The sequence below is a fragment of the Selaginella moellendorffii genome, unplaced genomic scaffold, assembly GCF_000143415.4.
Source record: "Selaginella moellendorffii unplaced genomic scaffold, v1.0 SELMOscaffold_67, whole genome shotgun sequence".
In the NCBI taxonomy this organism is placed as follows: Eukaryota; Viridiplantae; Streptophyta; class Lycopodiopsida; order Selaginellales; family Selaginellaceae; genus Selaginella; species Selaginella moellendorffii.
This window is the reverse complement of record NW_003314328.1, coordinates 1,042,818-1,068,640: the sequence shown is the minus strand read 5'-3', so window position 1 is coordinate 1,068,640 and position 25,823 is coordinate 1,042,818. Positions and strand designations below refer to the sequence as shown.

General features: G+C 45.3%; 6 protein-coding genes across 6 annotated transcripts; 3 read left to right on the top strand and 3 right to left on the bottom strand.

Annotated features, from left to right (window-relative positions):
* Positions 1-5,102: 5,102 nt before the first annotated feature.
* On the bottom strand, positions 5,103-5,954 carry LOC112340587 (pentatricopeptide repeat-containing protein At3g53360, mitochondrial-like). Its single transcript, XM_024659283.1, has 2 exons — positions 5,529-5,954; positions 5,103-5,294 (listed from the first exon to the last, which is right to left on the bottom strand). The coding sequence occupies exons 1-2, from the start codon at positions 5,952-5,954 to the stop codon at positions 5,103-5,105; spliced, it is 618 nt and encodes a 205-aa protein (XP_024515051.1).
* Positions 5,955-6,159: 205 nt separating this feature from the next.
* On the top strand, positions 6,160-8,159 carry LOC9653045 (calcium and calcium/calmodulin-dependent serine/threonine-protein kinase). The gene is made up of 3 exons (XM_002985429.2): positions 6,160-6,282; positions 6,382-7,058; positions 8,117-8,159. Exons 1-3 carry the CDS (start codon positions 6,160-6,162, stop codon positions 8,157-8,159), a joined length of 843 nt encoding a protein of 280 aa, XP_002985475.2.
* Positions 8,160-11,076: 2,917 nt separating this feature from the next.
* LOC112340570 lies at positions 11,077-12,130 on the bottom strand. The gene is made up of 2 exons (XM_024659244.1): positions 11,708-12,130; positions 11,077-11,643 (listed from the first exon to the last, which is right to left on the bottom strand). The coding sequence occupies exons 1-2, from the start codon at positions 12,023-12,025 to the stop codon at positions 11,470-11,472; spliced, it is 492 nt and encodes a 163-aa protein (XP_024515012.1). The 5' UTR covers positions 12,026-12,130; the 3' UTR covers positions 11,077-11,469.
* A 1,202-nt stretch (positions 12,131-13,332) lies between these two features.
* On the top strand, positions 13,333-14,619 carry LOC9653044. The gene is made up of 2 exons (XM_024659375.1): positions 13,333-13,503; positions 13,557-14,619. Exon 2 carries the CDS (start codon positions 13,879-13,881, stop codon positions 14,395-14,397), a length of 519 nt encoding a protein of 172 aa, XP_024515143.1. The 5' UTR covers positions 13,333-13,503; positions 13,557-13,878; the 3' UTR covers positions 14,398-14,619.
* On the bottom strand, positions 14,617-16,254 carry LOC112340586 (pentatricopeptide repeat-containing protein At4g02750-like). Its single transcript, XM_024659282.1, has one exon. It carries the CDS (start codon positions 16,252-16,254, stop codon positions 14,617-14,619), a length of 1,638 nt encoding a protein of 545 aa, XP_024515050.1.
* Positions 16,255-16,704: 450 nt separating this feature from the next.
* LOC9649908 (ubiquitin carboxyl-terminal hydrolase 12) lies at positions 16,705-22,124 on the top strand. Its single transcript, XM_024659302.1, has 29 exons — positions 16,705-16,974; positions 17,053-17,110; positions 17,165-17,315; positions 17,390-17,547; positions 17,610-17,875; positions 17,936-18,154; positions 18,212-18,320; positions 18,368-18,483; positions 18,536-18,634; positions 18,686-18,795; positions 18,852-18,926; positions 18,984-19,062; positions 19,112-19,258; positions 19,315-19,395; positions 19,446-19,688; positions 19,735-19,806; positions 19,858-19,946; positions 19,997-20,174; positions 20,228-20,338; positions 20,391-20,446; positions 20,502-20,679; positions 20,736-20,837; positions 20,892-21,029; positions 21,080-21,145; positions 21,199-21,285; positions 21,335-21,448; positions 21,512-21,586; positions 21,642-21,728; positions 21,799-22,124. Exons 1-29 carry the CDS (start codon positions 16,948-16,950, stop codon positions 21,838-21,840), a joined length of 3,333 nt encoding a protein of 1,110 aa, XP_024515070.1. The 5' UTR covers positions 16,705-16,947; the 3' UTR covers positions 21,841-22,124.
* The last annotated feature ends 3,699 nt before the right edge of the window (positions 22,125-25,823 follow it).

The window sequence follows — 25,823 nt, the reverse complement described above, 5'->3', positions numbered from 1 at the left end:
GATAAAGGGTCAAAACCACGTGCGCTACATCGTCCCAATCCTCATTCTTTTTCTCCATCTCCCGTCCCTCACCACCCATCTCATCCTCCTCTTCGTTCTCATTCACATCCTCGTTCCACTTGTTCTTGAGGAGGGGGTGCTGTTAGGAATCCCCCAATTCTTGCCACATTCCTGACTCTTGCCGGATTCTTGACCTGCAGATCACATTCCTGACTCTCGAGACACTTCCCTATTCCTGACTCTTTGATTTCCCGTACGATTCCTAAGTCTCGAGCCACATTCCTGATGATGACGTGGCGCCTCCTCGGCCTCAACTATATTTAGGCCGTCTTCGATCCAAGAGTGGTGGAGCTTCATCAACCTATAGTATATATAGGTTAGCTTTGTTCCATTTCTCCACAATTTGAATTAACACCAGTCTAAGGTCTCTTCTTCATCTTCTCTATCTTTTCTCTTTGTCTTTTGCATTTTCCAATCTTGATCTTGTTGAGGGTCTTGATATAGACTATATAAAAATTAGATCTAAACCAAAATCCTTCTCATGGACAATCAAAATTACACATCACCTCCATCAATGTGAGTGCATAAAATATAAAAATGGAATATAGAAATATATTAACCCAAAAACCCTAGTTTATATATAGAAATGAATATTGAAACTAATCTAATAGTTATCAAAATCCCACTACTCTAATATTAGTATATGGCAATGTAATTGTACACTTGAACCTCACAAATGCAATTTAATGCCTTTAATAATTTTGTAAAATGGTTTGAGGGATATTTTATTGTGTTTTTATATAAAATAGTAAAAATCTGTTACATGTTGCATATAGCAACATTTGGTTTGCTTAATAGTAATGTTATTCTTACTTATTAATCCAATTGATTAAATAAAAATTTATAATTATCAACATGTTTATAATTTATAAACACAAGATGAATTTTATTGCATATCAACCATTAGATGGTAAAATAAAAACAAATATACTAGAAAGTGCTTAAAACGATATATAAATTATAAACAATGAATAACAAATTTGCTTAAGCAAACCAAAAATCAATGGTAAAAATTAAATGCTAAAAAGGTATGGGAATGCTACAATAATGCTCCACAAAACTTAGCTAGTGATAGTGAGTGTCCAAGTCCATTGAGTTCAAGCCATCCATGCTGAGCTCCATCCCTCTGATCATGTTTAAAGTCCTTTGGGACTCCACAGTCCTAAAAATCACATAGAGAGAGGTGCTTTGTCCTCTTCCCTCTCTCCTCTTCTTCCTTCCAATCTTTTGCATGATTTCTTAGTCTTTCCTCCTCAACTTACCACACTCTCCATCATGGCCTCACCCAAAAACTTTTGTTCACCACTTCGAAAGTTAGGGAGAGTTTGGATGCAGCCTAGGCAATAGAGGTCCCAGTGCCATCCTCAAAGCCACTAGGAAGAGTGCCCCTCAGCCATCGTCTTGATTAAATGAAATCCATGGGTTTACTCCGATACTCTGCAGACAGCCTCACACATCAACTCCATGAGCGCAGTTTTGACATTTTGTCACATATGCGGGCTCTGCAATTGCAGATTTGAGACGACATAGCTTATGATGGCTCTCTTACCATTAAGCGAAGAAGTTTGCTTGGAGGCATGACACCAAGGATCTTGGGAACCGTTTATAAACAAAATCTTATCTCGAATGATGGACAACATCAGGGATCTTGTTTCCCCCGTAGTAAAGGTTCGTGCTATCGACTTCTGGGAATGTGCCGTTCTCGAAGACGTTGGAGCGTAAATCCAAATGGCACCCGCCCTACACAAGTATTAGGACATGGGATAAGATGATACCGCTTGTGCAACTCAAGATTGGTCCTGATTGTTCTGAATACCGATTGGCCGACCGGCCGACCGTGGTTATTGACCGGCTGAAAAAATGCCGAACGGCCGAATGGTTCACAAAGTTTTTTTGATTAAAAAAAAAACATTTTTAGTAAAACTAGGTCCGGCACTACAAACAGTTCCAATCATTACATGAAAATATAAGATTTTCACAACATTAAATGGTATAGCATTCAAGAAAATAAACTTTGATATCGCATCATTTAAGTTCATGTTTCTTGCATCATCAAACATTTCCCTAATGTTGCTATTTTGCATTCACTTTTGACCAACAAATGATCCCTCATGGCCTATAAAAACACTCATAGGCTGAGATTGACTAATACTTTGTGTATTAGCTCCAAAAGCAAATGCCCCATCAAAATGCTTACTCTATAAATTTGCTGTAGAAGGTAAAAACAAAAGGGCATTTGCGATTTGCTCCATAAACATTTGGCAAGCTTGGTTCTGAACATGAAAAATTGCTAGAACCGCTAAAATCACTAGAATCAAATCTCTGGAATTGTAATTTCCATTTGAGGGCAAAATTACAGTTCAAGTGTCACAGAGGACTGAGCGATTTGCAAGGCCTTAGTGAGCTGCTCCACGCTCAATCGAAAGCGGAGGCCGACCAACTGGAGAGTGTCACCCTAGCTCAGTACGCATGCAACTCCTATAGGCTATAGCCCTCTTGGTCAGATTCAATGTAGGCTTGCTGTGGATGGATGGATCACTCCATAACAGCAGGAGAACAGCAAAGCGGTGGAGATGCAGTGGCGATGGCGATAACCTAGCCGCAGCAGCATCGTTAATCTAGCCCTTGCGAGCACGATTGCCAAACGGAATCACCGAACGGGGCTGTCCGACAGCATTCAGCGGCAGTCGGGATTTCGGCCAAACGCAGTCGGGACCAACAATGCTTGTGCTTATGTATTTGACATTGATGAGAGCAGAGCGAATGCTATTGTTGGCAGGCGCTGCTTGAAAGTATGCCAATTCGGTGCACACTTGGTACCTATCACCTACATGCAGGCTATCAACAAAAACACAATCTCAACGTTAGACTTACTCGAAAGATCTCCTGCAGCCAACTTTTCTTTCAAGTGCTTTTGATCATAAGTATTGATGTTCGCATTTATGTCCCTCCTTTTTATAGCCGACTCTTTTATCTATTCAAGCCGTGAAACTATAAAATAGCTGTTCACCTGGTAATATTCACAAAACGCTGCAAGATCGAAAAGAGCCTGCTTGGAAAATCAAGTTCTCTGTCACGTGAGATTTGAATGGCGAGCTTTGTCCATAGCATTGGTGTTCTAGAGAAACAATCGTGGCTCCTAATCTTTTCACTAGCACCTTGACACCACGGGTAAGAAAAGCGATCCAATTCAGTCGAGAAAAAATGCTTTTCTTACCGCACTGTAATCGTTTTGGATCCCTACACACGGTCCCTCACCACACATCTTGAGCATCGAAGTAGTCAGTAAACTCATAGTAACGGTGAGCAAAAGTTCCATCGTCCTGCAAAGATCGAGCACGTAAAAATCCAATCTCTCAAAGGAAAAAGAAAGAAAACTTCTCACTTGAGTCACGTAGTGATCCAGAGTCTGTGTGTACCAATGCACATCAGTCGTCAATAGCACATCGCTGTGATGCAACGTCGCGTGGAATGAGACGCCGGCGCAAGAAAATGCAGCCGAGACACCAAATCTTCTCCATTTCGGCCTGACTCTCAAAATTCCTGGATCCAGAGAGAAATCTCGCGCTTCCAAATCTACTTTTACCTCGGCACATTCATGATCCCGCCATTCCCAAATGATAAACCTGCAACCAAACCCTAACGAATTCAACTGAAATGAGGTCCTCAAGGCAAACGGTCCAACTCAACCGGAATTACCATATAGCTCGTCCTGGAATAGCATTTAGCCAGAGCATTAGTCGAAACCCACAACTCTAGATATGATGCAACCTTGTTCGGCTGCTCTATCTCCACGAAGATGCTCCGAGCATCCTCTAGAAATACTGTACATCTAAAGAAATGAAAGGAACTAACTCAACTGTGCCTTGAGCTGCTTGGTCTCCTGCCTCAAGTCGATGACCAAGCATTTGCTCGCAAGTGGCGTCCAGCTTTTTTTGTACACGTAGATGTGAAACTATGATCAAGAGTTTTGATCGTAACAATGAATGGAAAGAAAAAGAAATTAAAAATAGAAAAGAATGTAATTGAACATACAAATTACTTTTGAGCAAACCGTCAATCTAACGAACTATAACATATTTAGAATTTATAAACATTCTGAAACAATATCTTGTTTAGGAAAAGTACCAAATTTTCCAAGCACTGATTTATTATAAATAATAAAAGCAATGCAACGACAAACAATGTTTTTTTCTTAGGAATTGCTGATAAAGATTGGAAGCAGTGAGTGCCAATTCATCCTCGACCCTGAGAGGTAGCAAAAGTGGCTCGTTCTTTTTCTGAAGTCTCATTTGCCCTAGACTAATCATCAGCTGGTGTGATACAGTCATCTGGGATAAGGTGAAGCTTGACAACTTGGTTCACGTTTGAGAAACATTTTCTTTTCTTAAGCACTGCTTACTCTTGGCTTCTTTGCATGTAGATTGGACATAATGTTGTGATAGGATGCAACTGTATGATTTGTGGACAAGTTGGAATGGCTGAATCTTGCACATAAGTATGAGATCTTTCTCTTTTTCCTTCACTGCAGACTAGGTGATATGTAGTCTCGACTTCTACTGTAAATGCGGGAGCGTCGAGGTCGCCGAGCTTGTGTTTGAGAGCTCCATTGCGTCTCCCAACACTGTGGCATGGAATACTTTGATTGCAGGACGTGGCGCTCGAGGAGACGCCATCGCTGCGTTCCAAGCATTTCGGAGCATGCGAGTAGGAAAAGATGCACTTGAGAAAAAACTTTGATGTATATTTGAGGATTCGCGCCAAACAATCTTTGAAGGGGTGATCCCTGTTGGAGTCTTGAGAGCCTTGGTTTTGCGGCTACCAGCGAGTTTACACAGTCACCGAGCTCGAGAGCAAGCTTGGTGTTGTCAACAAGCTCTTGCCAAGCTCTCACATTGAATTTTTGCCACAAAGGTTTCGCAAAGCCACCACCGATTGCTGCCATTGTATCAGAGAGGTAGCTCCACTTTTCGCTGTGATTCGGACCTGGAGAAAAGAAAGTGATGGAAAGATTGACAACATCAGGAAGCAGGAAGCGATTTCTATGTGGTCCGCAACACAAGCAGGGAAATCCCCACAGAACTCCCTTCCAGTCCCTGCCGGAGAATCTGTGCGTGGAAGAGCTTCCCGAGCTTCAAATCTCCCAGGTTCCTGCAAACTTGCAACAACGCAAGAAAGGTTTGAGAGTTTGGAGCAACTTCCAGGGCTGCATAGCATTCCAACGCAAGCTCGTCCTCGCCAATGTAAACACATCCAAACAGGAAAGAGTTCCACAAGACAAGACTATGTCGCGATCTAAGATTTTATCAAATACCCTGCGAGCGTCCATGATCAAGCTTCCACACTTGGCATACATATCAACCAGACTGCTGGATCTCTCTCCAGGCCAAGCTGCGAGATCCACGAGTGGATTTTCATTGCTTTCTTGAGATTCTACGTCTAAATCCCATTTTCTTCTCGGTGATTACGCTACAAGCCTTGATAGCGGCGAGACAAGCTAAACGATCGGGTTTAAATCCTTGTTCTTGCATGGAAGAGAAGAGAAGGAAAGCTTCGTCTCCATCTTGGCTCTCGTGAGCATAGCCTGTGATGATCGATGTCCAGGAAACGATGTCGTGCTGCTCCATCGAATCAAACACCCTGCGAGCATCTTCTAGACTTTCACACTTGCCATACAAGTCCACCATCGCGTTTGCCAAGTGTATGGCAAACGACGCCTCCAACTTGAAGCCGCGAGAGTTTGATGCATGAGAGTGAATCGCCAAAGCTCGTTTCAAGCTCTTGATCTTCACAGCCAACGACGCATCAATCTCCTCTCGCGCAGCCAGACTAGAGCAAGTTTTGATAGCCATGAGAAAACTCGAGCAATCTGGATTGATCATAGCAGCTTCCATCTGCGAGAAGAGCTCGAGAGCCAAATCTTCCTGCCGGTTTGAGCGTATCCCAGAACCAATACCGTCCCGTGGGTTCTCAATCCCATCGCCGAGAGTTTCTCATTTGGCATTCCAGGAAATGTTCACTTAAACATGATACCTTTAAAATAAAAGATGCTTAAACTAAGATTCTGTCTTTACAAACAAGCCCTAGAGCTCATTCGAGATGGTTAAACGTGAGCATGAGTGCGAGCATAATTTGAAGAATTGTGTCCACAAGAAACCTAAGCAAGGGATGGAATACCACACAGTCCTGGATGAGAAACTCTGTGAGGAACACCCAGCACTGGTAGAGAAATATAAACTAGAGAAATCGATTGGGGGTGGAGGGCAAGCGACGGTGTACAAGGCATTCTGAAGGAGTGATGGGAAGGTTTTTGTGATCAAGACAGTCCATGGGCCCGATGGGCTGTTTGAAGCTCGGCTGATGGCTATGCTGGAGGTGTCACTCAAGGGTCTCGATGAGCAGGGGCTCGTCCACTTCGAGCAGCTCATACGAGAAGAGCCCAATCAGTACGGGGAGGTGTACCACCTTGTTCTTGAGCTGTGCAATTGCAGCCTTCAGGACCGGATCAAGTACAAGGGGCAGCTTGATGAGGAAGAATCTGCAAAGATCGTCATAGCTCTTGCCAAGACGCTAAAGAGGGTTCATGACAACGAGATCATCCACTGCGACCTGAAGCCCGCGAATGTTTTGCTGAAGTACCCGCGGCCTGGGAAGTTCTATGTCCCAAAGGTGTCCGACTTTGGGATGGCTTGCTGGATGGAGGATCTGTGGAACGAGCGTGGGGCTGAGACGTGGGATTATATGTCCCCCGAAGCGATGCTCGATAGGCGCTATATCACAGCCAGCGATGTGTGGGGCTTAGGGATGCTGCTTTACACTTGTCTCACGGCAACTTGTCCATTCCCAAATATGGATGTGGAGGTGGTATTTAAGAATGCACGCAAGCGAGATCGAAGTTTAAAGAACCTCCATCACAATTCTATGGATTGGGATAGCATTCCATCCCTTTCTGCAAGGCAGCTTATCCAAGGCATGACAGAATTGGATCCCGGAAGGAGGTTTGCTTTGGAAAAGGTCCTCGAACATGAGTGGATAAAGAAATATTTATAAAAATGATGTTGCTCTTACATAAGGACCATGTAAATCTGCTAATGTGTGAATTAAAAAAAATATAAAAAATTGCTCTTACAAATTCTTTTTCTGCGGAGGAGCCGCACAAAAAGCCTTGATGATGGTCCACCATTGGCGGGATATCAACTGCTCTGCAGCATCAGGCTGGCCCCCACTTCCATTGAAAAGGAGAGAGCTCTTTTGTTTCATCTTGGCAATAGGAGATGAAGCATGGGCTGCTCCAGATGCTTCAATCCAGCAAAGTCTGCAAGGATTTTGGAGCACCACCAGCTTGCTGCTCCAAACTGCAGTTTTGTGTGTTGCGTTTCTTGTTAGTTCCAAGGAGAGATGGTCCAACTTGAAAGCTTTGATGTAATCTTGTAATAAATTGCCACGTGTTGCATCGCTTGGTTTGTTTAATAATCAAATAAAGTTTATAATTATAAGCATGTTTGTAATTTATAAACATGAGATTAATCTTATTGCATATCAACCATTAGATGATAGAATAAAAAAGAATATACTAAAAAGAGTTTAAGAAAGTTTAAAAATTATAGACATGTTTATAAATTATAAATACAAAATTAATCTAAATGAATAACAACCGTTAGATGATAGAATATCCTAGAATATCCAAGCATTTTCTAGGTATATCCATTACCATCTCAAACCAAAAATTGTAATATAATTTATGATATTGTTCCATCCAAATTTTTTTTATATAAGTTTATTCTATAGTTTACTCAAAACCTCTTGTGATGTAGCTAACAACAAGGTCAAAATATGGAGATATCGAGCTCAACTGCACCCTCATCAATTAATCAGTAGTTCCATCACAATTAGAATGAAGGATCATTAGCTTAAGCCATGGGAGAATGAAAAAGAAATGTCATTTGTGTAAGAAGCACTGTTTAATAATTAGAAACAGCCACCATCAGAATTTGCAACAGTAGCAACCAGAAATAAGGGTGTAAAAAAGACCTTTATTTGTCACCCTTATGTGCAGCAAAGAGAAAGGGAAACGAGTGAGAGAAGGAGAAACCGAGTGAGAAAGCATGGTCATGGTGTCACCGACTAGAATCTCCTAACATGAGACCAAGGAATTGGAGTCTGTTGCAATGCCCTGAAACGGACACACAATGTTTTGCCTCTCTTTCTGTTCCTAGGTCACAGTTATTGTCATGTGACAATAACTATCACATGAAATTGATTCGAAAACCGTGTGGGAAAACATGGCGGCCCTCCCGCCAAGATCTAGGCTGAGATTCAGCTACAATGCGGGGAAGCTTGGCTATAAACCTTCTCTTGGAGAACTGCTAGATTGCCAAACAAAATTCTCTCAGAGATGTTACAAACACTCCAGGATGAACTACTATTCACATCACTGATTATTTCTGCTCGAAAATGAGTTTTTCTGTTTCAAGTGTCATTGTTCCTAAGGAAGAAAGGTGATCAGTCAATGCAGCAAATCGATTTATGTCTGCTTGGAAGCTTTTTTCTGTTCGAGCTCGCTCCACATTGGCACCTGTGGAAGGGTGAAACTAGGAGATGAAAACAGACATTAATCACAAAATACCTGCAAATGCTTGAGCATCCTTTTATCGCTTTTCCTGACATATAGAAGCATGCATGCCTTCCAGCTCAAAATGGTCAGAAATGTAAATGCAGCTTAAGTTTTAAGAAGCATTTCAACCAAGGACATAAGAAACTTATTTTCGTGCTCAATGAAACTATGCCCAGCTAGTTTTTTGGTTTTTTGCTGGTAAATAAAAAGCCCTGATTAATAAACAACGAGCACAAGATCTGGATTGGACTTTGGAAATCAACAATCGGCTGCAAGAGTTCGGCTGCAAGTGGCACGAAGCACACGCGATCCAGATCATCCAAGGCCTAGACTAATGCAATATGAACTTAAAGCATAGCATGGGGAAATTCTCATGACTCGGAGCGGTGGCAAAAGGGACTCTTTTGTATTTGGCAGAAAGCCTGCGCAAGAAAGTGAGTAGTAGTGACAAGACGAGAAAAGTACATAATACCTTTAAAAAGTGGAGTCTGCAAACACTCCGGCAAAGATCTCTCTCAATCGAGCATCTTTACTTGACATCCTAGGAAGAATAATCTAAACAATACCAGGCTTCTTTCCAGAGGACGATCTTAAGCTTCGTGTATCGTTTCCAGTCTTCAGTCTACACATTTCCTTGAATCCGACTGGGAGACCTGTCAAGTCAAGAGGAGATCTTAAGCTTCGTGTATCGTTTCCAGTCTTCAGTCTCCTTGAATCCGACTGGGAGACCTGTCAAGTCAAGAGGAGATCTTAAACGATGGAGCATAGATAGAGTTGGAGAGAATATCAGCAATCTAGCAAGAACCCTAAATCCAACGGCGTAAATTCAAAGAGCTCCCGCCAATAGATATGATCTTAGCTCTCATAAACATGAGCCATCAACAAGTACGCTGACGATTTCACCCTCACATCCATTCCAACCAACGCATCAAATGCTTCACTTCCAACTCTCGTGTTCTTCCACTTCCTACAAGCGCTCAAGATCGTCATCCAGGTCACGACACCCGCTTGGAAAGGCATCGATCTCACAATCTCCAGCGCCTCCTCCAGATGGTTTGCTCGCCCCCTATCAATCATGCAGTGGTAGTGCTCAATCCCATACTTCTCTCTTTCGGTCCAAACAATCGTTTCCCTCGCTCCACAAGCCCGGCATGGCTACACGCGGCTAGCACACACAGCAGGGTCACACCACCCGGCCTCACGCCAGTGTTCACCATCGCCTGGAACGTCACAAACACGAACTTCACGTCACCTTGGCGGCCATAGCCGGACACTAGAGCCGTCCATGCAACCACGTCCCGCGCGGCAACCATGGAACCATCAAAGACACGCTGAGCGTCGGCCATGGTAGCCATAGAAGTCGATCAAACCGGTGACCACGATGGTATCGCCCTCCAGTCCATGCCGGCAAATCTCGCCATGGAGACGTCGCCCAGCTTTGCTCGAGGCGATGGATCCGCACGCCTTGAGCGCCGCCGCGAGCGTCCACGAGTCGGGCTCCACTCCCTCGTCCACCATCGCGAAGAACACCGCCAGGGAGCTCTCGCCATCGCCATTCTCGGCGTAGCCGGAGACGAGCCCCGTCCATGACACTACATCGTGGCTCTCCATTTGATCGAAGGCCCTGTGCTAATCCTCCATGCTTCCAGCTCGCGAGTACATATCGATCAGGCTGCTCGCCACTAAAAGATCTCGATCACACCCGGCTTCCGTAGCTCGAGCATGAACAGCCATGCCTTTCTCCAGGCTCTCGATCTTCACAGCTCTTCCATCGAAGTCCCTGGCTTCTTCTCGCGATGCCAAGTGATTGCAAGCCTTCACAGCAGCAAGGTAGCTCAAGCTATTCGCCACAACGCGCGGTTCTTCCCTGTGCATGGCCGCGAGTAGCTCGAGCGCCATAGCCTCGCCATCATTCTCGGCATAGCCCAGCATGATCGCGTTGTACGAGACCACGTCCCGTGTAAGCATCGCATCGAAAACTCGCCGGGAATCCACCATAGTTCCACACTTCGCATACATGTCGATCAAAGTGTTCCCCACGAAAACGTCCACTAGAATCACAGCCACCGTTCGCAGCTGCGAGGCGATGGATCGCCATTCCAGTGGCGAGAGCGCGAAACTTTATCACACTTCCGCCTTGCTCCTCCTCGGCAAGGCTGCTGCAAGCCTTGACCACTGCCACGAAAGTCCGAGCGTTTGCATGGTATCCCTGGTGAACCATGCGCAAGAAGAGCTCCACCGCCACCTCGTTCTCGCCATTGTCACCATAGCCAAGTATCAACGCCGTCCACGAGACAACGTCGTGGCTGGCGAAGCGCTCGAAGATCCTCCTCGCATCCTCCATACTCCCACGCTTCGCATACAAGTATGGTATGCGCAAGTCCGCAAGTCACGAAAGCATCCGACTCGAATCCACTCTTGCGAGCTTCGCGATGAACAGCCATGCCGGTCTCAAGAGCTCTCAAGGCTCTCGCGCTAGATGATCCTTCCTTCGCCGCCATAGCCAGGCTCGAGCAAGCCTTCACCGCGGCAACGAAAGTCCGAGCGTCCCGCGGGCAATCCTCGCGTTCCATCACCTGGAAGAGCTTGAGCGCAGCTTGGCCATCGCCACTCTCGGCATAGCCCAGCATGAGCGGCCACCATATTCCTCCTCTCCATGCTCTCGAAAACGCGCCGAGCGTCGTCCATGCCGCCACACTTGGCATACATATCGACGAGGCAGCTCTCCATGAAAATGGATCCGCACCTCCTCTCCAGCGCCTGCGAGTGGATCGCCATTCCAATCTCCAGCGATCTCATCTTCGAAGTCGAGCATACTTCGCTACCTCTTGGAACTTCTTCTTCCTTCTCAGCCGTGGGAATGCTAGAACATGCCTTAGCCGCAGCAACAAAAGTTCTGGAGTTTGGAGAGCAGCCCTCGTCGCGCATCGGCGAGAAGAGGGCGAGCGCCGCCAATCCATGGTCGTTCTCTGCGTAACCGAGCATGAGCGCATTCCACGAGACAATGTCATGGCTGGGCATGGCGTCAAATACCTCTCGCGCTTCGCCCATGAGGCCGCAGTTGGAGTACATGTCCACCAGGCTGCTGCCCACGAAGAGATCGCCCGCCACTCCACTGGCTATGGCGTCGGAGTGGAGCTCCCGCCCCCTCTTGGCATCCCTGGCCTTGCTTGCCTCCTTGAGCGCCGCCAAGAGTGTGGCGATTCCCTTCGTCGATTTCTTTGCCACTTTCCAGCTCCTGCTGGTGGTGGTGGTGGTCGAAACGCCATCGCTGTGGAGCATCGCAAGAAGAAAGAATCTCTTAGGAGCCAGAGCCAGTTTTTCAATGTAAGTCAATGTAAAGTCAACCATGTCAACGCAAAAGTCAACATGGGCTAATGAAAATGCCCAAGCTGGGCATTTGGAAGCTAGAAGAACGTTCTAATTTCATGAAAGAATATTGTCAGGAAAAAAACATATTACATATCTCCACACAAGATATGCTTCTTTACTTTAGACAAGTGTTCGATTCTATGCCCAAAGAAGATCTCCAAGCTTGAGAATCCGTAAGTGTTGCAAATGCCCAACAATGGCATGTGTAAAGGCCTCCGCCCATTACTTGGCTTAAATCCACCTTATCTCCCTTGGCCAGATCGCACAGCACAGCCGAGGTAGTGCCCTCCACGTCCTAGGAACTCCAAGAATCCCTTGCCAGGAACCCTAAATTCCCAAAATTTGGCAAAGGTTTCGATATCGACCAGCTCTACCCTCCAGAGAAGTTCCAGACTGTGCTGTTCTTCGCGACTGGCTCTGGTATCAGGTAACGGGATTTCTTCTTCTTTTTTCTTCCATCTCCATTCGTTTTTTTTTTTTTTTTTCCTTTGTTCTTGCTATGGTAGACATGGTTTTTTCTTCTTTCCACTCGTTTCTTTTTTTGTTTTTACGTAGGGCATTTTTTTTCTTCTTTCCACTCGTTCTTTCATCTCTTGGGATAGTTTACGTAGACATGACGTTTCCTTCTTTCCACTCGTTTTTTTTACTTGTAGTTCGCTATCTTTTGGGATGGTTTACGTATGGTTCTTTCTTTTTTCAGGACAGTTCGATTCGATCACTTATAGAGGCCGGAATTGACGCGAACAGGAGGAGCGATGTGAGGGTCTTTACAGAATGGCATATCGGGTACTCTTCTTTTGTTTCTTTTTCGGTTGTCGATTCTCACTTATCTCTACGATAGGACATGGCGTGAGCATAATTCCCATACTCTGGCAGACTGATGGGAGCTGGATGGGCAAATCAGGATATGTCCAGGTATTTTTATTCTCACTGTTGTAGACATGATTCATTGTTTTCTCCTTTACACCATCTCTCATTTAACTTCGCTTTATTGTGCCACAGGCAGCCTTTTCGAAGAACATAAGTATTCCAGATTCCTCTCAAGTTGTTACTTTTCTTTGGCCACAAGGGCATGCTCAAGGTAGAGACCCTTTGCTCTACCTTCACTGTGATGTTTTTATTGCAGGATGTGACTGATCTACTTTGGTTCCACAAGAGAAGATCATCTTAAACTTCTAAGCGCAAAATGTAACTTCGCTTTACTGTTTTTTCCTTCTAGTGGTTCGGTCCTATGATGCATAATTTAGTAATCTCACTGCGCTGCCCGTTGACGTTGCACGTCGTTGCTCCCGGTCTTGGAACCGGTTGGAGCAGTGCTCGTGTAACTAGAATACGGACCAGTCGTATGAGGAATTGGCGTGGCTGAAGGACATGTTTTTGATTCACGATTCCCTGGTTGACTTCTCCCTCTTTGCAGATACAGAGTTCTTAACTGGAGCGAGACAATTCATTACCTGGTATGACAAGTTTTTCCATTTCTTTTATGCTAAACTCTTCTTTTTTTTGGCAGACAAGGTAGCAGCACGAAATAAGGCTCGAAAGCTTTGTACTATAGTTCTCTCACTGTGACGAATCAAACCACAGCGGCTTGATAAAAATCTTTGGTGAATCGGAGTCTGGGTGGCACTTGGCAGTTTTGTATATATCTTTTTTTCTCTGTCTCACATTTACCTCGTCCATCTTTCTTCACAGGAGGATAGTGATCCCGTTTGGGCCCCTTTACTCGTTTTCCCGGACTCTATAAAAATATCCACTGGAGAAGTTCCATCCGACAGTTTAGACTTTCTCGGTTCTTCTCTTTGTCTACTCACATTTCGTTTTTTTTTTCCTCCATGGATTTCAAGAAGCAGGCAGGATCCTTTCCCAGCGAAGACAAGGAGAGCGAGAAGCCAAAGACGGAAGAAGCAGGCCATGGATCAGGCACGGAGGAGCCAAAGAAGAGCCGCACGGAGGAGGCAAAGAAGACCAGCGGCGAAGTTCCAAGCGACTCGGAGCTTATGGGAAGTGCCAACGTCCTTCCAGACGCCGCGAAGCAGCAAATGGGAGGAGCAGGAGCTAAGAAGGAAGGTGGTGGTGGGGGTATGGACACTGCCAAGCTCCCCGACGCTGCCGAGGACATTCTCCCCAACTTTGTCGATAACATTGGCCACCCTGGCAAGCCGTTTGGGAAGTGCTTGACGGAGGCCGAGGCCGACGTTGCTCCAGAGAAGAAAGAGGCCGCGGCGGGAGAGCTCAAGGCCGCGGCCGAGGATCTCAAGGGGAAAAGCAGCGTCCAAGACAAGGCTGTGGATGCTGTCCAGGAGAGAGTCGAGGCGGCCAGTGCTCCGAAGAGCGAAGAGACAGCCCTTTGAAAGGACCATAGATATTATATATGGGAGCTTGAGGGATGCTTGATAGGATCACGTATATAGTTTTATAATTTGGTGCCCTTCGACACATGATATATGGCACGTGGAGGAAGATCTTTGTTTCTTCCAATTGTCTAGTCTAGATCTCGAGATGGGCAATTGCGTCTTAGCCCAATTGCTCGATCTCTGCAAGTTCCTGGACGAAATCTAATTTGTTTGGCTCTAGAACAGTGTCAGGCAGCTCAATTGCTCGATCCCTGGAACGAATGGCATGCTGTCGAGGAGATCCCGGGCGAAATCGAAGTTCCCAGCTCGAGCCAGGATCGCCACCATGCACCCAAAGTGGAGCTTCTCCGGCTGGGTCGAGTAATCGCTGCGCATCGACACGAAGTAGCTCCAGCCGGAATCCACGTCGCCGGTGTGGCCAAACGCCCCCAAAATCGAGACGAAGGAGACAGCATCCGGGGCCACGCCTTGCAAATTCGCGGCCCACAGGAGATTCTCGGCGTCCTGGCCGCTGGTTCCGTGCGCTGCGAGCATCGTGTTCCAGGGCACGACGCGATCTGGGACTGCGTGTGGCATTGGCATTGTCGCGAAGAAGGAAATCGCTCTCTCCAGATGCCCAAGCCGGGCATATGCGCTGAGCATCAAAATCCAAGACACTGTATCTCTTACCGGCATCAAATCGAAAATCCACTGGGATTTCTCGATTGTGCTGCTCAATGCGTGAGCAGCTAGCATAGAATTCCACGTGATTATGCTGCATTCTTGCAAAGATTGGAAAATTGTGCTAGCCTCTGCCAAGAACCCTAAATGGGCATATGCTGCGAGCATGGCAGTTGATAAAACAACGTCTTTCTGGGGTGACGAATCAAACAGTATTCTTGCGTGTTCTATCTGGCCGCTCGATCCATACGCAGTGACCATGGCAGTGTAGGACACAATATCATGATGGCTCATCGAATCGAACATGGAAATCGCCATTTCCAGATGCCCATTCTCGGCATATGTTGTGAGCATCGCATTCCATGCAACGATGTTCTTCTCGGGAATTAGGTCGAAGAAATCTTTGGTTTGATCGATAGGGCTAGATTTCGCGAGCGCGGAGAGCGTTGCATTGTAGGAGACGAGATCTCTGCACGGCATCGAGGCGAAGAGCTCGATCGCGAGGGCGTGGCACCCGTTTTGGGCGTAGGCTGTGAGCATCGCGTTGTAGAGGAGGAGGTTCTTGGCTGGGGTTTGATCGAAGAGGCTCTTGGCGGATTTCACCTGGCCGTCGTGCGAGTAGGCGGTGATCATCAGATTCCAGGACGCGAAGCTCCGCTCCGGCATTCGATCGAAGAAATTCTTGGCGCTGTGGATGTTCCCACTCTCGGCCTCCGCGGCGAGCATCACGTTCCAGGAGACGAGATCCCACGCGGGCATGGCGGCGAGGAGGAGGGAAGCATCGGATAATCTCCCGGATCGAGCGTAGCAAGTGAGGAGCGCGGTCCAGGAGAGGATGTCTCGATCGGGCATCGAATCGAAGAGCTGCTTCACCCGATCCAGATCCCCTCGCCGGGCATGAGCATCCAGCAGCGAATTCCAGGCAACGAGATTCCAGTCGGGCATTCTTTCCAGAATCGCAAGCGCGCGCTGGAAATCCCCAATCTGCGCGTATGCCGCCAAGAGCACGCTCCAGGAGACGAGATTTGTGACCGGCATGGAATCGAAGAGATCTTGGAGCTTCTGGATCGCATCCACGCTGCGAGAGTACGCCGAGAGCATCGAGTTCCAGGCGATCAAGCTCCATAGCGGCATTCTTGCGAAGAGATCTTGAGCGCAGTGGAGCTGGCGGCTCTGGGCAAACGCCGCAAGCATCGTGTTCCAGGACACGGCATCCCTCTCGGGCATAGAATCAAACAAATCCTTGGCCGATTTGATCTGCCCGCTCTGGATGTAGGCCGAGAGGAGGAGATTCCAGGAGAACACATCCTTGGCCTGGATCGAATCGAAAACCCTCCGCGCATCCTCCGCGCTGCCACAGTTGCCATACATCCGGATCAAGAGATTGGAGAGGAAGATCGGAAGAGGAGGACCCTGGAGCGCAGAGATTTCGCGATGGATCTGCCGCGCGCGGGATAGACACCGGCAAGATCTGGCAAGATCGACACACTCGTTCATTCAAATCGCCGAGATGGCGCGAAAGAGCCGGATTAGGGCTCTTCAGTGACACGCCAAAGCACACGTGTCAGACACGTCATGTGACACAGCGATGACACATAAGCACACAAAGCCACTATACACCAAGTTTTTTTTTATTTTGGTGTGGGGTGTTTGTGTTTGGGGGGGGGGAGGCTTGCGGCTAGGCTAGCAAACGGTGCGGCAGGGCTGATCCCTCAGTGCATGCTCACTGGATTGATTCTTCGCGCCATCGCCGCTCCCTCGATCCATCGATCGAGCAAAATATTTTGACCTGGTCCCAGGAAATTAGGGTTTGGGGGGAGCGGGCGGCAGTGTCAATCGTGTTGCGCTCGCGAATCGGAGATAGGGTTTGCGAATTCGGCTGGAGCGATGACAGTCATGGCGGCGCCTCTAGAGGTATGTGTCGGTCACTGTTGCCCTGCCCCGTGTAGGATCTGGAAATATTTTCGCGGAAGTAATCACTGGATTTCGCAGGAAGATGAGAGCATGCTGGTGTCCGGCAAGGTGAACGACAGCATCGAGGCAATGGAAGGTGGGTTTTCGCTTCTTCCAGCGATTTGGAAGTAATGTGGCCGGTGTTCTTCAGTTGTAGGGCAAACCGAGACGGTGAGCAGTGCAGACAACCAGGTTGTAGAGGACCCGCTGTCTGGAAAGTTTTCGTGGCAAATCCCAAACTTTTCGAGAATTACTATGAGGAAGCACTACTCTGACACCTTCATCATCGGGGGGTATAAGTGGTACGTGTGTGACGAGCTTTATTCTTTTTTTGCTCTTCGTGGGGTGGGATGAGCGAGTGTTTTGTGACTTGCAGGCGTATCCTTGTCTTCCCCAAAGGAAACAATGTCGACCATCTGTCCATCTACCTCGACGTTGCGGATTCTGCGACTTTGCCTTACGGCTGGACTAGATTCGCGCAATTCAGCCTGGCGGTCATTAACCAGTTCGAGCAGAAGCTGAGTATGCGCAAAGGTGAGATGTTGCAGCAGCTAAAGAGAAGTCGGGATTTGACGCTAAGCGTTTTCTTTGTACAGATACTCAGCACCAGTTCAACTCTCGTGAGAGCGACTGGGGTTTTACCTCTTTCATGTCACTGCACGAACTTTACGACTCGTCTAGAGGATACCTTGTAAATGATACGGTTTGTATAGAGGCGGATGTAAATGTTCGGAAGGTGATGGATTACTGGGCTTACGATTCGAAGAAGGAGACTGGTTTCGTTGGGTTGAAGAATCAGGGTGCGACCTGCTACATGAACTCACTACTTCAGACGCTTTACCACATTCCTTACTTCCGTAAGGTAACTATTATCTCTTATCCCTTGACTGTTCGGTCTCACAGTTAAGTTCTTGTAATTCAGGCAGTGTACCATATGCCCACGACCGAGAACGATGTTCCCTCAAATAGCATTCCACTGGCTTTACAGAGCCTCTTTTACAAGCTGCAATACAGTGACACGAGTGTGGCTACGAAGGATTTAACAAAGTCCTTTGGGTGGGATACGTACGACTCCTTTATGCAGCACGATGTCCAGGAGTTGAACCGTGTGCTCTGCGAGAAGTTGGAGGATAAGATGAAAGTGAGTACTTTGTACGTTGAACTTCAAAGCTATTCTTATCTTCTACTCACTTCTCAGGGAACCGCTGTTGAAGGAACGATTCAACAGCTTTTTGAGGGTCATCATATGAACTACATCGAATGCATCAACGTCGATTACAAATCTACGCGGAAAGAGTCATTTTATGGTATGTTGATATTGAGTAGTCTGGGCTTCTCACAACGTGTGTTACAGATTTGCAATTGGATGTCAAGGGCTGCAAGGACGTGTATGCGTCATTTGACAAGTATGTGGAGGTTGAGAAACTTGAGGGGGATAATAAGTACCATGCCGAACAGAATGGTTTGCAGGTGACCTTCCTATTCACGTTTAGAATGCAGCTGATGGGCTTTCAAATTGCAGGATGCTAAGAAAGGAGTGCTCTTTATAGATTTTCCACCTGTTCTCCAGTTACAACTGAAGAGATTTGAATATGATTTCACTCGCGACACGATGGTCAAGGTCCGTCGACTTCATTTTGGTTAGCTTGGTTTGTAATGGTATTTTATGCAGATTAATGATAGGTACGAGTTTCCTTTGGAGTTGGACTTGGACAGAGAAGACGGGAAGTATTTGTCCCCTGACGCAGATAGAAGTGTGCGGAATCTATATACTTTACACAGGTAGCGTATATGTTTTGGGCCTTCGCATTGCAGTACGGTAATAAGTGCAAGTGCAGTGTCCTGGTTCACAGCGGAGGGGTTCACGGAGGACACTATTATGCTTTTATCCGGCCTACACTTTCCGATCAATGGTGGGTGTCGTTCGCTGTTGTTTTGTGGAGACAAACTTTATAACGGACTATTTGCAGGTACAAGTTCGACGATGAACGGGTGACAAAGGAGGAAGTTAAAAGGGCTTTTGAGGAGCAGTATGGTGGAGAAGAGGAAGTAAGCATGTCATTAAACTAGTTTCGGTGACTTATTGTTTTTCTTACAGTTGCCACAGACCAATCCCGGATTTAACAACCCTCCTTTCAAATTTACGAAGTACTCCAATGCATACATGCTTGTATATATCAGAGAGAGCGATAAGGACAAGGTTATCTGCAATGTAGACGTGAAAGATATTGCTGAGCACTTGCAGGTAATATTTTTCGGTGTTTTTTGGTGGAGTAACAGTTCGTTCTCTTTTCCTTTTAGGTGCGCTTGAAGAAAGAGCACGAAGAGAAAGAACGGAAACGGAAGGAGAAAGCCGAGGCTCATCTGTATACAGTAATCAAGGTACTCAACCGTTTCTCTTCGCTCTGATGTTCTGACCATCCAAAATCAAGGTTGCTCGTGAGGAGGATTTGAAAACACAGATTGGCAAGGACATCTTTTTCGACCTTGTTGATCATGAGAAAGTGCGTAGCTTCCGCATACAGAAGCAGATGCCGTTTACTCAGTTCAAGGAAGAGGTTGCCAAGGAGTTTAAAGTTCCCGTTCACTGTCAACGATTCTGGCTGTGGGCTAAGCGGCAAAACCACACCTACCGTCCAAATCGACCATTAACTGAGCAGGAAGAGGCACAAAGTGTATGTTTGAGCAATTTTTATAGTTTGGCTAATATTTCTTTTATAGGTGGGTCTTTTGAAGGAAGCTTCGAATAAGGCCCATAATGCCGAGCTGAAACTGTTTCTTGAGGAGCGGCCGGTAAGGCTTTTTGTGTTTGTGATTGAGCACGTCCTGATTGGATATTAACAGGAGGTGCCTAGCCTTTTAGTTCTCGAAAAGGCGAAGGATGAAATCTTGCTGTTTTTGAAGTTCTATGACCCGGAACAAACCGAACTACGGTAAATACTGCTTATGTACGTGACTTTAATTTTTGACTTCTTCCTTGTAGCTACGTGGGCAAACTTTTCGTGAAACAAGGGGGAAAACCTGCTGATATTTTGGAAAAGTTAAACGAGCTGGCTGGATTCGCGGCAAACACTGAGGTTCAAATATTTGAAGAAATAAAGTTTGAACCAAATGTGATGTGCGAACCCGTGGACAAAAAACTTACTTTCAAGGCGAGTCAGGTAGGCTGTGTTTGTTAGTTTCCTAGTCACTAATTCACTTCCGTTCTTCACAGCTCGAGGATGGAGATATCCTATGTTATCAGAAGGCCCTTTCACCTCAGGATGAAGGGCGATTCCGTTATCCGGATGTTCCTTCTTTTCTAGAATATGTGCGAAACAGACAGGTAACCAGCCTGTGTGATGAGCTTGTTCTTTTAAACTGTTTTGTTGTGTTAGGTGGTTCACTTCAGACGACTTGACAGACCTAAAGAGGATGAGTTTTGCCTGGAACTGTAAGTGACATTGTTCTTCTCTTATTCTTTCCCTGTTAATATTATTCACATTCAGGTCAAAGCAACATACTTACGACGACGTTGTTGAGAGAGTGGCTACGAAACTAGAGCTGGATGATGCCTCCAAAATTCGATTAACAGCACATAACTGCTATTCTCAACAGCCGAAGCCACAACCGATTAAATACCGGGGTGTAGAACATCTAAGCGACATGCTCGTGCATTACAACCAGGTATACGTTCATTCCATTCGTCTTTTGTTTATCTTTTTGTCAATTCCGCGTGACAGAGCTCGGATATTCTTTATTTTGAAACCTTGGACCTACCACTTCCAGAACTGCAAGGTTTGAAGACACTAAAAATCGCTTTTCATAATGCTAGAACTGAAGAGGTAAGTCTGTAGCTAGAAGTGTTTCGCATTAAGTTCGATTTCTTTTTTATGCAGGTGTCTGTACACAACGTACGGCTTCCTAAGAATAGTACGGTTGGCGATGTTATCAATGAATTGAAGGGTCTAGTTGAGCTGTCGAATCCGGATGCGGAGCTCAGAATTTTGGAAGTCTTCTATCACAAGATTTACAAGGTTTGGCCTTTTTCTTGGATCGAGCATATCTTAATGTCCAAGGTTTTCAGATTTTTCCTGCAAATGAGAAGATCGAAAATATCAACGACCAATACTGGACTCTTAGAGCTGAAGAGGTAACTCTAAACGCTCTAGTTGGAGTTGGCATCTTAACATGTGTTTTCTGTAGATTCCGGAGGAAGAGAAAAATTTGGGTCCTCAAGACCGATTGATCCATGTCTACCACTACACACGGGATGCCGTCCAAAACAACATGGTATTCCTGCAGTAGTTTTACTTTCTCTCAAGCAACATCTCTTCCGCAGGTTCAAAACTTTGGAGAGCCATTCTTTCTAGCCGTGCGCGAGAACGAGACTCTGGCGGAGGTCAGAGACCGTATCCAAGCCAAACTACAAGTACCTGACGATGAATTCTCCAAGGCAAGCCCAGCATTACACTTGGTTTCCGTTGTATTCAAACCTCTCATGCTTTTTTTTTTGCAGTGGAAGTTTGCTTTCCTTTCGTTGGGGCGGCCGGATTACCTACACAATGGTGACATTGTTGCTAGTCGCTTTCAGGTAGTTTGTGCTCCTAATGCTTTATGTGTGCTTACGTAACTTTGGGGATTTGTAGAAGCGGGATGTCTATGGTGCTTGGGAGCACTACCTGGGTTTGGAGCACTCGGACACAGCACCAAAGCGTTCTCATCTTGCTAGTCAGGTAAGATACATAGCACTCTCCTCTTCTATATCGGATTTCCACGGATTGCTTAACGATTGTATTGTTCCAGAACCGACACGCATTTGAGAAGCCAGTGAAGATCTACAATTGAGATAGTTTGGGTGGAGCACACATTTTTGACGTGGGAAGAAAAGGAACTTAAAAAAAAAAAGAGGAAGGCAAATGGAATGCCGGGGTCAAGGGCACAGTGGGATTTAACTTCCAAAGCAAAGCAAAGTTGCGCTTCCACACCTTTCTGTGGGCTCTCTTCTCTTTCGCTCTATATTTTTTTCGTTTTCTTTTTTCCTTGGTTAATTGTTTTTGGGATGGGGGTTATGTACATCTTGTATTGAGCTCATGTTTTGAACAAATAGATAATCTCACTCGCGTTTGTTACGTGGGAAAGGTGGCGATCCGGCGGCGAGCTCGATACTCAGCATTTGAAATTGAAGTGTTTTTTGCAGGAAAAAGATCAACCTCTTCCTGGGGAGAGGTTATATTATTGTCATTCTTCATCAAGCTAGCAGGAGATAGACGCACCAACAGAGCTAGGGAGGCAACCAACACAACATAAAAAGAGATCCAGGCAAACAGAAATTTTCATCACGTTCTTTGCTTGTAGCTAGGGAAAATAGCTGATCTTTCATTTCTCACCACTATTCTGTTTGTGATAAAAATTCCAACCCTTTCTACAGATTTCTGATGAACGACGAGAAGCTATTTCCACCATGAAGAAGTATAACTCATAAGATTTGTCAGAAAAAATTAATCTTCACTTTGTCCTCACAAAAGTTGTGAAATTAATAATTGTCCCAATTAACCTTCTATATGTTATACACATTTGGTGATAACTTCCATTCCATGATGGCATGCTTAATGTGTAATCACAAATACATTGCTGCTCGAAATTGGATCTTTTCTGTTTCACGTGTCGCAGATTTTGTTGTTTTAGTGCAACACATAGTTTTGTGTTTGCCGTTCGAGCTCGCTCCACATTGCACCTATGGAAGGGTGAATCTAGGGGATGAAAACATATATCAATCTGCAAATCCTTGGCGATTTCTTCAGCGTCTACATTACAAAAAACCTTACTTTTATAGCTCTTCCTGACATATACGCATGTGGCGTTACTGTTGGATCTCGGCATGGTTTGTGGTGTCTGCAGAAATGGAAACGCGGTTAAGTCTTAAGAAGCAGTTCTTACCTTTCTCTTCTTTCCATTCTTTAACTTCTGCTGCTTCTTCTTCGTCTTCTGCTTTTGCTTCATCGTCCTCTTCGTCGTCGTCTTCTTCTCCTTCATCTCCTTCTTCATACTACTTTCGACATTGGCCTTCGTCACAAGCCACCGTTCCACTTTATTCCTAAGAAAACAAAACACCACAGAAAGAGCGGGCCGTAGCTTAGGCCGATGCTTTCACTTACTCCACCATTTTCAACATGATCTCGCGCAAGGAGATGCTGCCCCAGGCATAGCTTCTCCGCTGTAAAACACAAGACTATGCAAACGGGTTCTATCAAGCAGCCAACAAAAGCAACAAACGTTTTGTAGCGCTTGTGAAGAAGAACGTCGGGTGGCGGCAAAACTTTTGATTCCTTTCCTGCTGAGAGCTCGACGAATGTTCCGAGCTCGTCTACTGGCACCACCACGATTCCCAAGACAGGCCTTTGCTCATCATCTGCTCTCTTCGAAATCCCATACCTGTGTAAAACGTAGAGATTGCATACGCTTTTATCCGCATTAGGAGACAGATACTTTCCACGTTCTCTGTCCAAGTCCAGCATCAAAGGAAACCTATCGTATATCTGCAGTGCAAATCATCTACACTTAAACCACAGGTGCACAATCACCACAAACCTTGATCACGTTGCCACGGGTAGAGTCATACTCAAATCGCTTAAGCTGCAGCTGGAGATCAGGTGGAAAGTCTAGGAAGTAAATTTCTTTCTTCGCATTCTGGCATAATAGTGTGACCTTGAGATGAATCCACAGCTCACCTGCATACCATACGACCGTGCGTGATACTTGTCGTTCACCACGCCGACAAACTTGTCAAAAGACGCATACACGTCCTTGCAGCCCTTGACTTCCAGTTGCAAGTCTGAAGCACACACTATTCTGTTAAAAACCTTTAAAAACCACCGAACAACATACCATAGAACGATTCCTGCCGAGTAATCTTGTGGTTAACATCAGTGCATTCAATGCAGTTCACATAGTGTCCCTGAGCCGTGGGCACCTCAAAGAGGCTGGCAATAATGTCGAGGTTGCGAAGGTAAAATGGTCGTCCCATGGACATGTAAACATGTAATTTCCACTGTAAGAAAATGATATCATCATGTACAGTAAGCACGATCACCTCGGGAAACTCAACATCAGGTACTTGTAGTTTGGATCGAATGAGCTCTTATAAATTCTCATTCTCACGCACAGAGAAGAGAAAAGGCTCTCCGAAGTTTTCAACCTCACAGAAGACCACTTGTGAAGCTTTCAGAAACTGATATTATAAAGTTCTGATGTGTACAATGTGAAACACAAATCAATTGATTCTTATCACCCAGATTTTTGTCTTCATCCGGAATCTTTCAACAGCAAAAATATGATGTTAAGCAGCTTTCTTCATCTCTTTGATTACCTCCTCAGCTCGAAAAGTGCAGCACTTCTGGTTGTTGATCCTCTCATCCGCATTAGAAATCTGAAAAAATAAAATAAAAATGAGAGCTTACCAAGCAGAAACGTTTATAACCGACCTTGAGAACCTTGTGGGAGGAAACTTGCAAGAGTCGAAGCTCTGCATCTGGTTTACAGAGATCACCAAGCTTCTTCTTAAGTTCACCGAGAAGCTCCACGGCTGTGCTGTTCTCACTCACAGGTACGTTGGGAGCGGCGACCTGAGAAACGAAGTGGTTGGTCACAAAATCACAAGACAAATGTGTCAGGCGCTTAGTTTGACGATTCTAGCATCATAGAGAGATATGTTTAATGCTTTTTCCATGAGCGAGGTAGGCGAAGCCAATGTCTCAAAGTAAAGAACCTGTAGCACAAGAGTAACGAAGGCGATGTTTTGATATGTGCTCTACTGTTCGTCGAGTACTGTCAACCGGACCTGCGAGGGATCATCCAGTTCCAACTCCTCTGCCACTCATTGAACAACATCATTGTAGCTATGTTGCTTTGACCTGGATGGTTGCCAATAAAGGTCTGAAACACCAAGTGACTAAAACTTGTCTCCTCTTCATAGAATTCAGTCCCCTTGATTTACGAGTAATTTACCCACATTGCTACGACAAAAACACAAAAAAAAGCATAATTTTTAGCTGTTCTTGAAAAACATACCACAAATTGGAAAGCGTAAATAATATAGATCTTAATTTTTTTTATTGTCACGTATATACTATCTTTCTATATTTGCTAGAGTATAGTTTTCCATCACTATTCACAATGGGATTTGATGGAATACAAAAATGTGCATATTCAATTATTATAAAAACCTTAGCTTATATAGAGTATTTATGTTAATAATAGTATATGGTATTGTGGACCTTATGGTATTAAAAATTTATATTTTTTAAATTTAGAATAAAAAATTTGTTTCTTATAATAGAGTTTGTTAAAACTCTATTTCCTTATATGCCATGGCACATATGGAATTATTGTGTTATACATCCAAGATTAATTTAAAGATCTCCATGAGATTCTTACTTTAAAAAAAACCTTACTTTTATAAAAAAAAACCTTATAAAACCTTACTTTTATAAGTAAAAAACTTTACTTTTATAAAACCTTACTTTTATAAGTAAAAAACCTTACTTTTATAGCTCTTCCTGACATATACGCATGCGGCGTTACTGTTGGATCTCGGCATGGTTTGTGGTGTCTGCAGAAATGGAAACGCGGGTTAAGTCTTAAGAAGCAAAACACCACAGAAAGAGCGGGCCGTATATAATGCCCTCCGTTATCTTAGGCCGATGCTTTCACTTACTCCACCATTTCAACATGATCTCGCGCAAGGAGATGCTGCCCCAGGCATAGCTTCTCCGCTGTGAAACACAAGACTATGCAAACCAAGAAGCCAACAAAAGCAACAAACGTTTTAT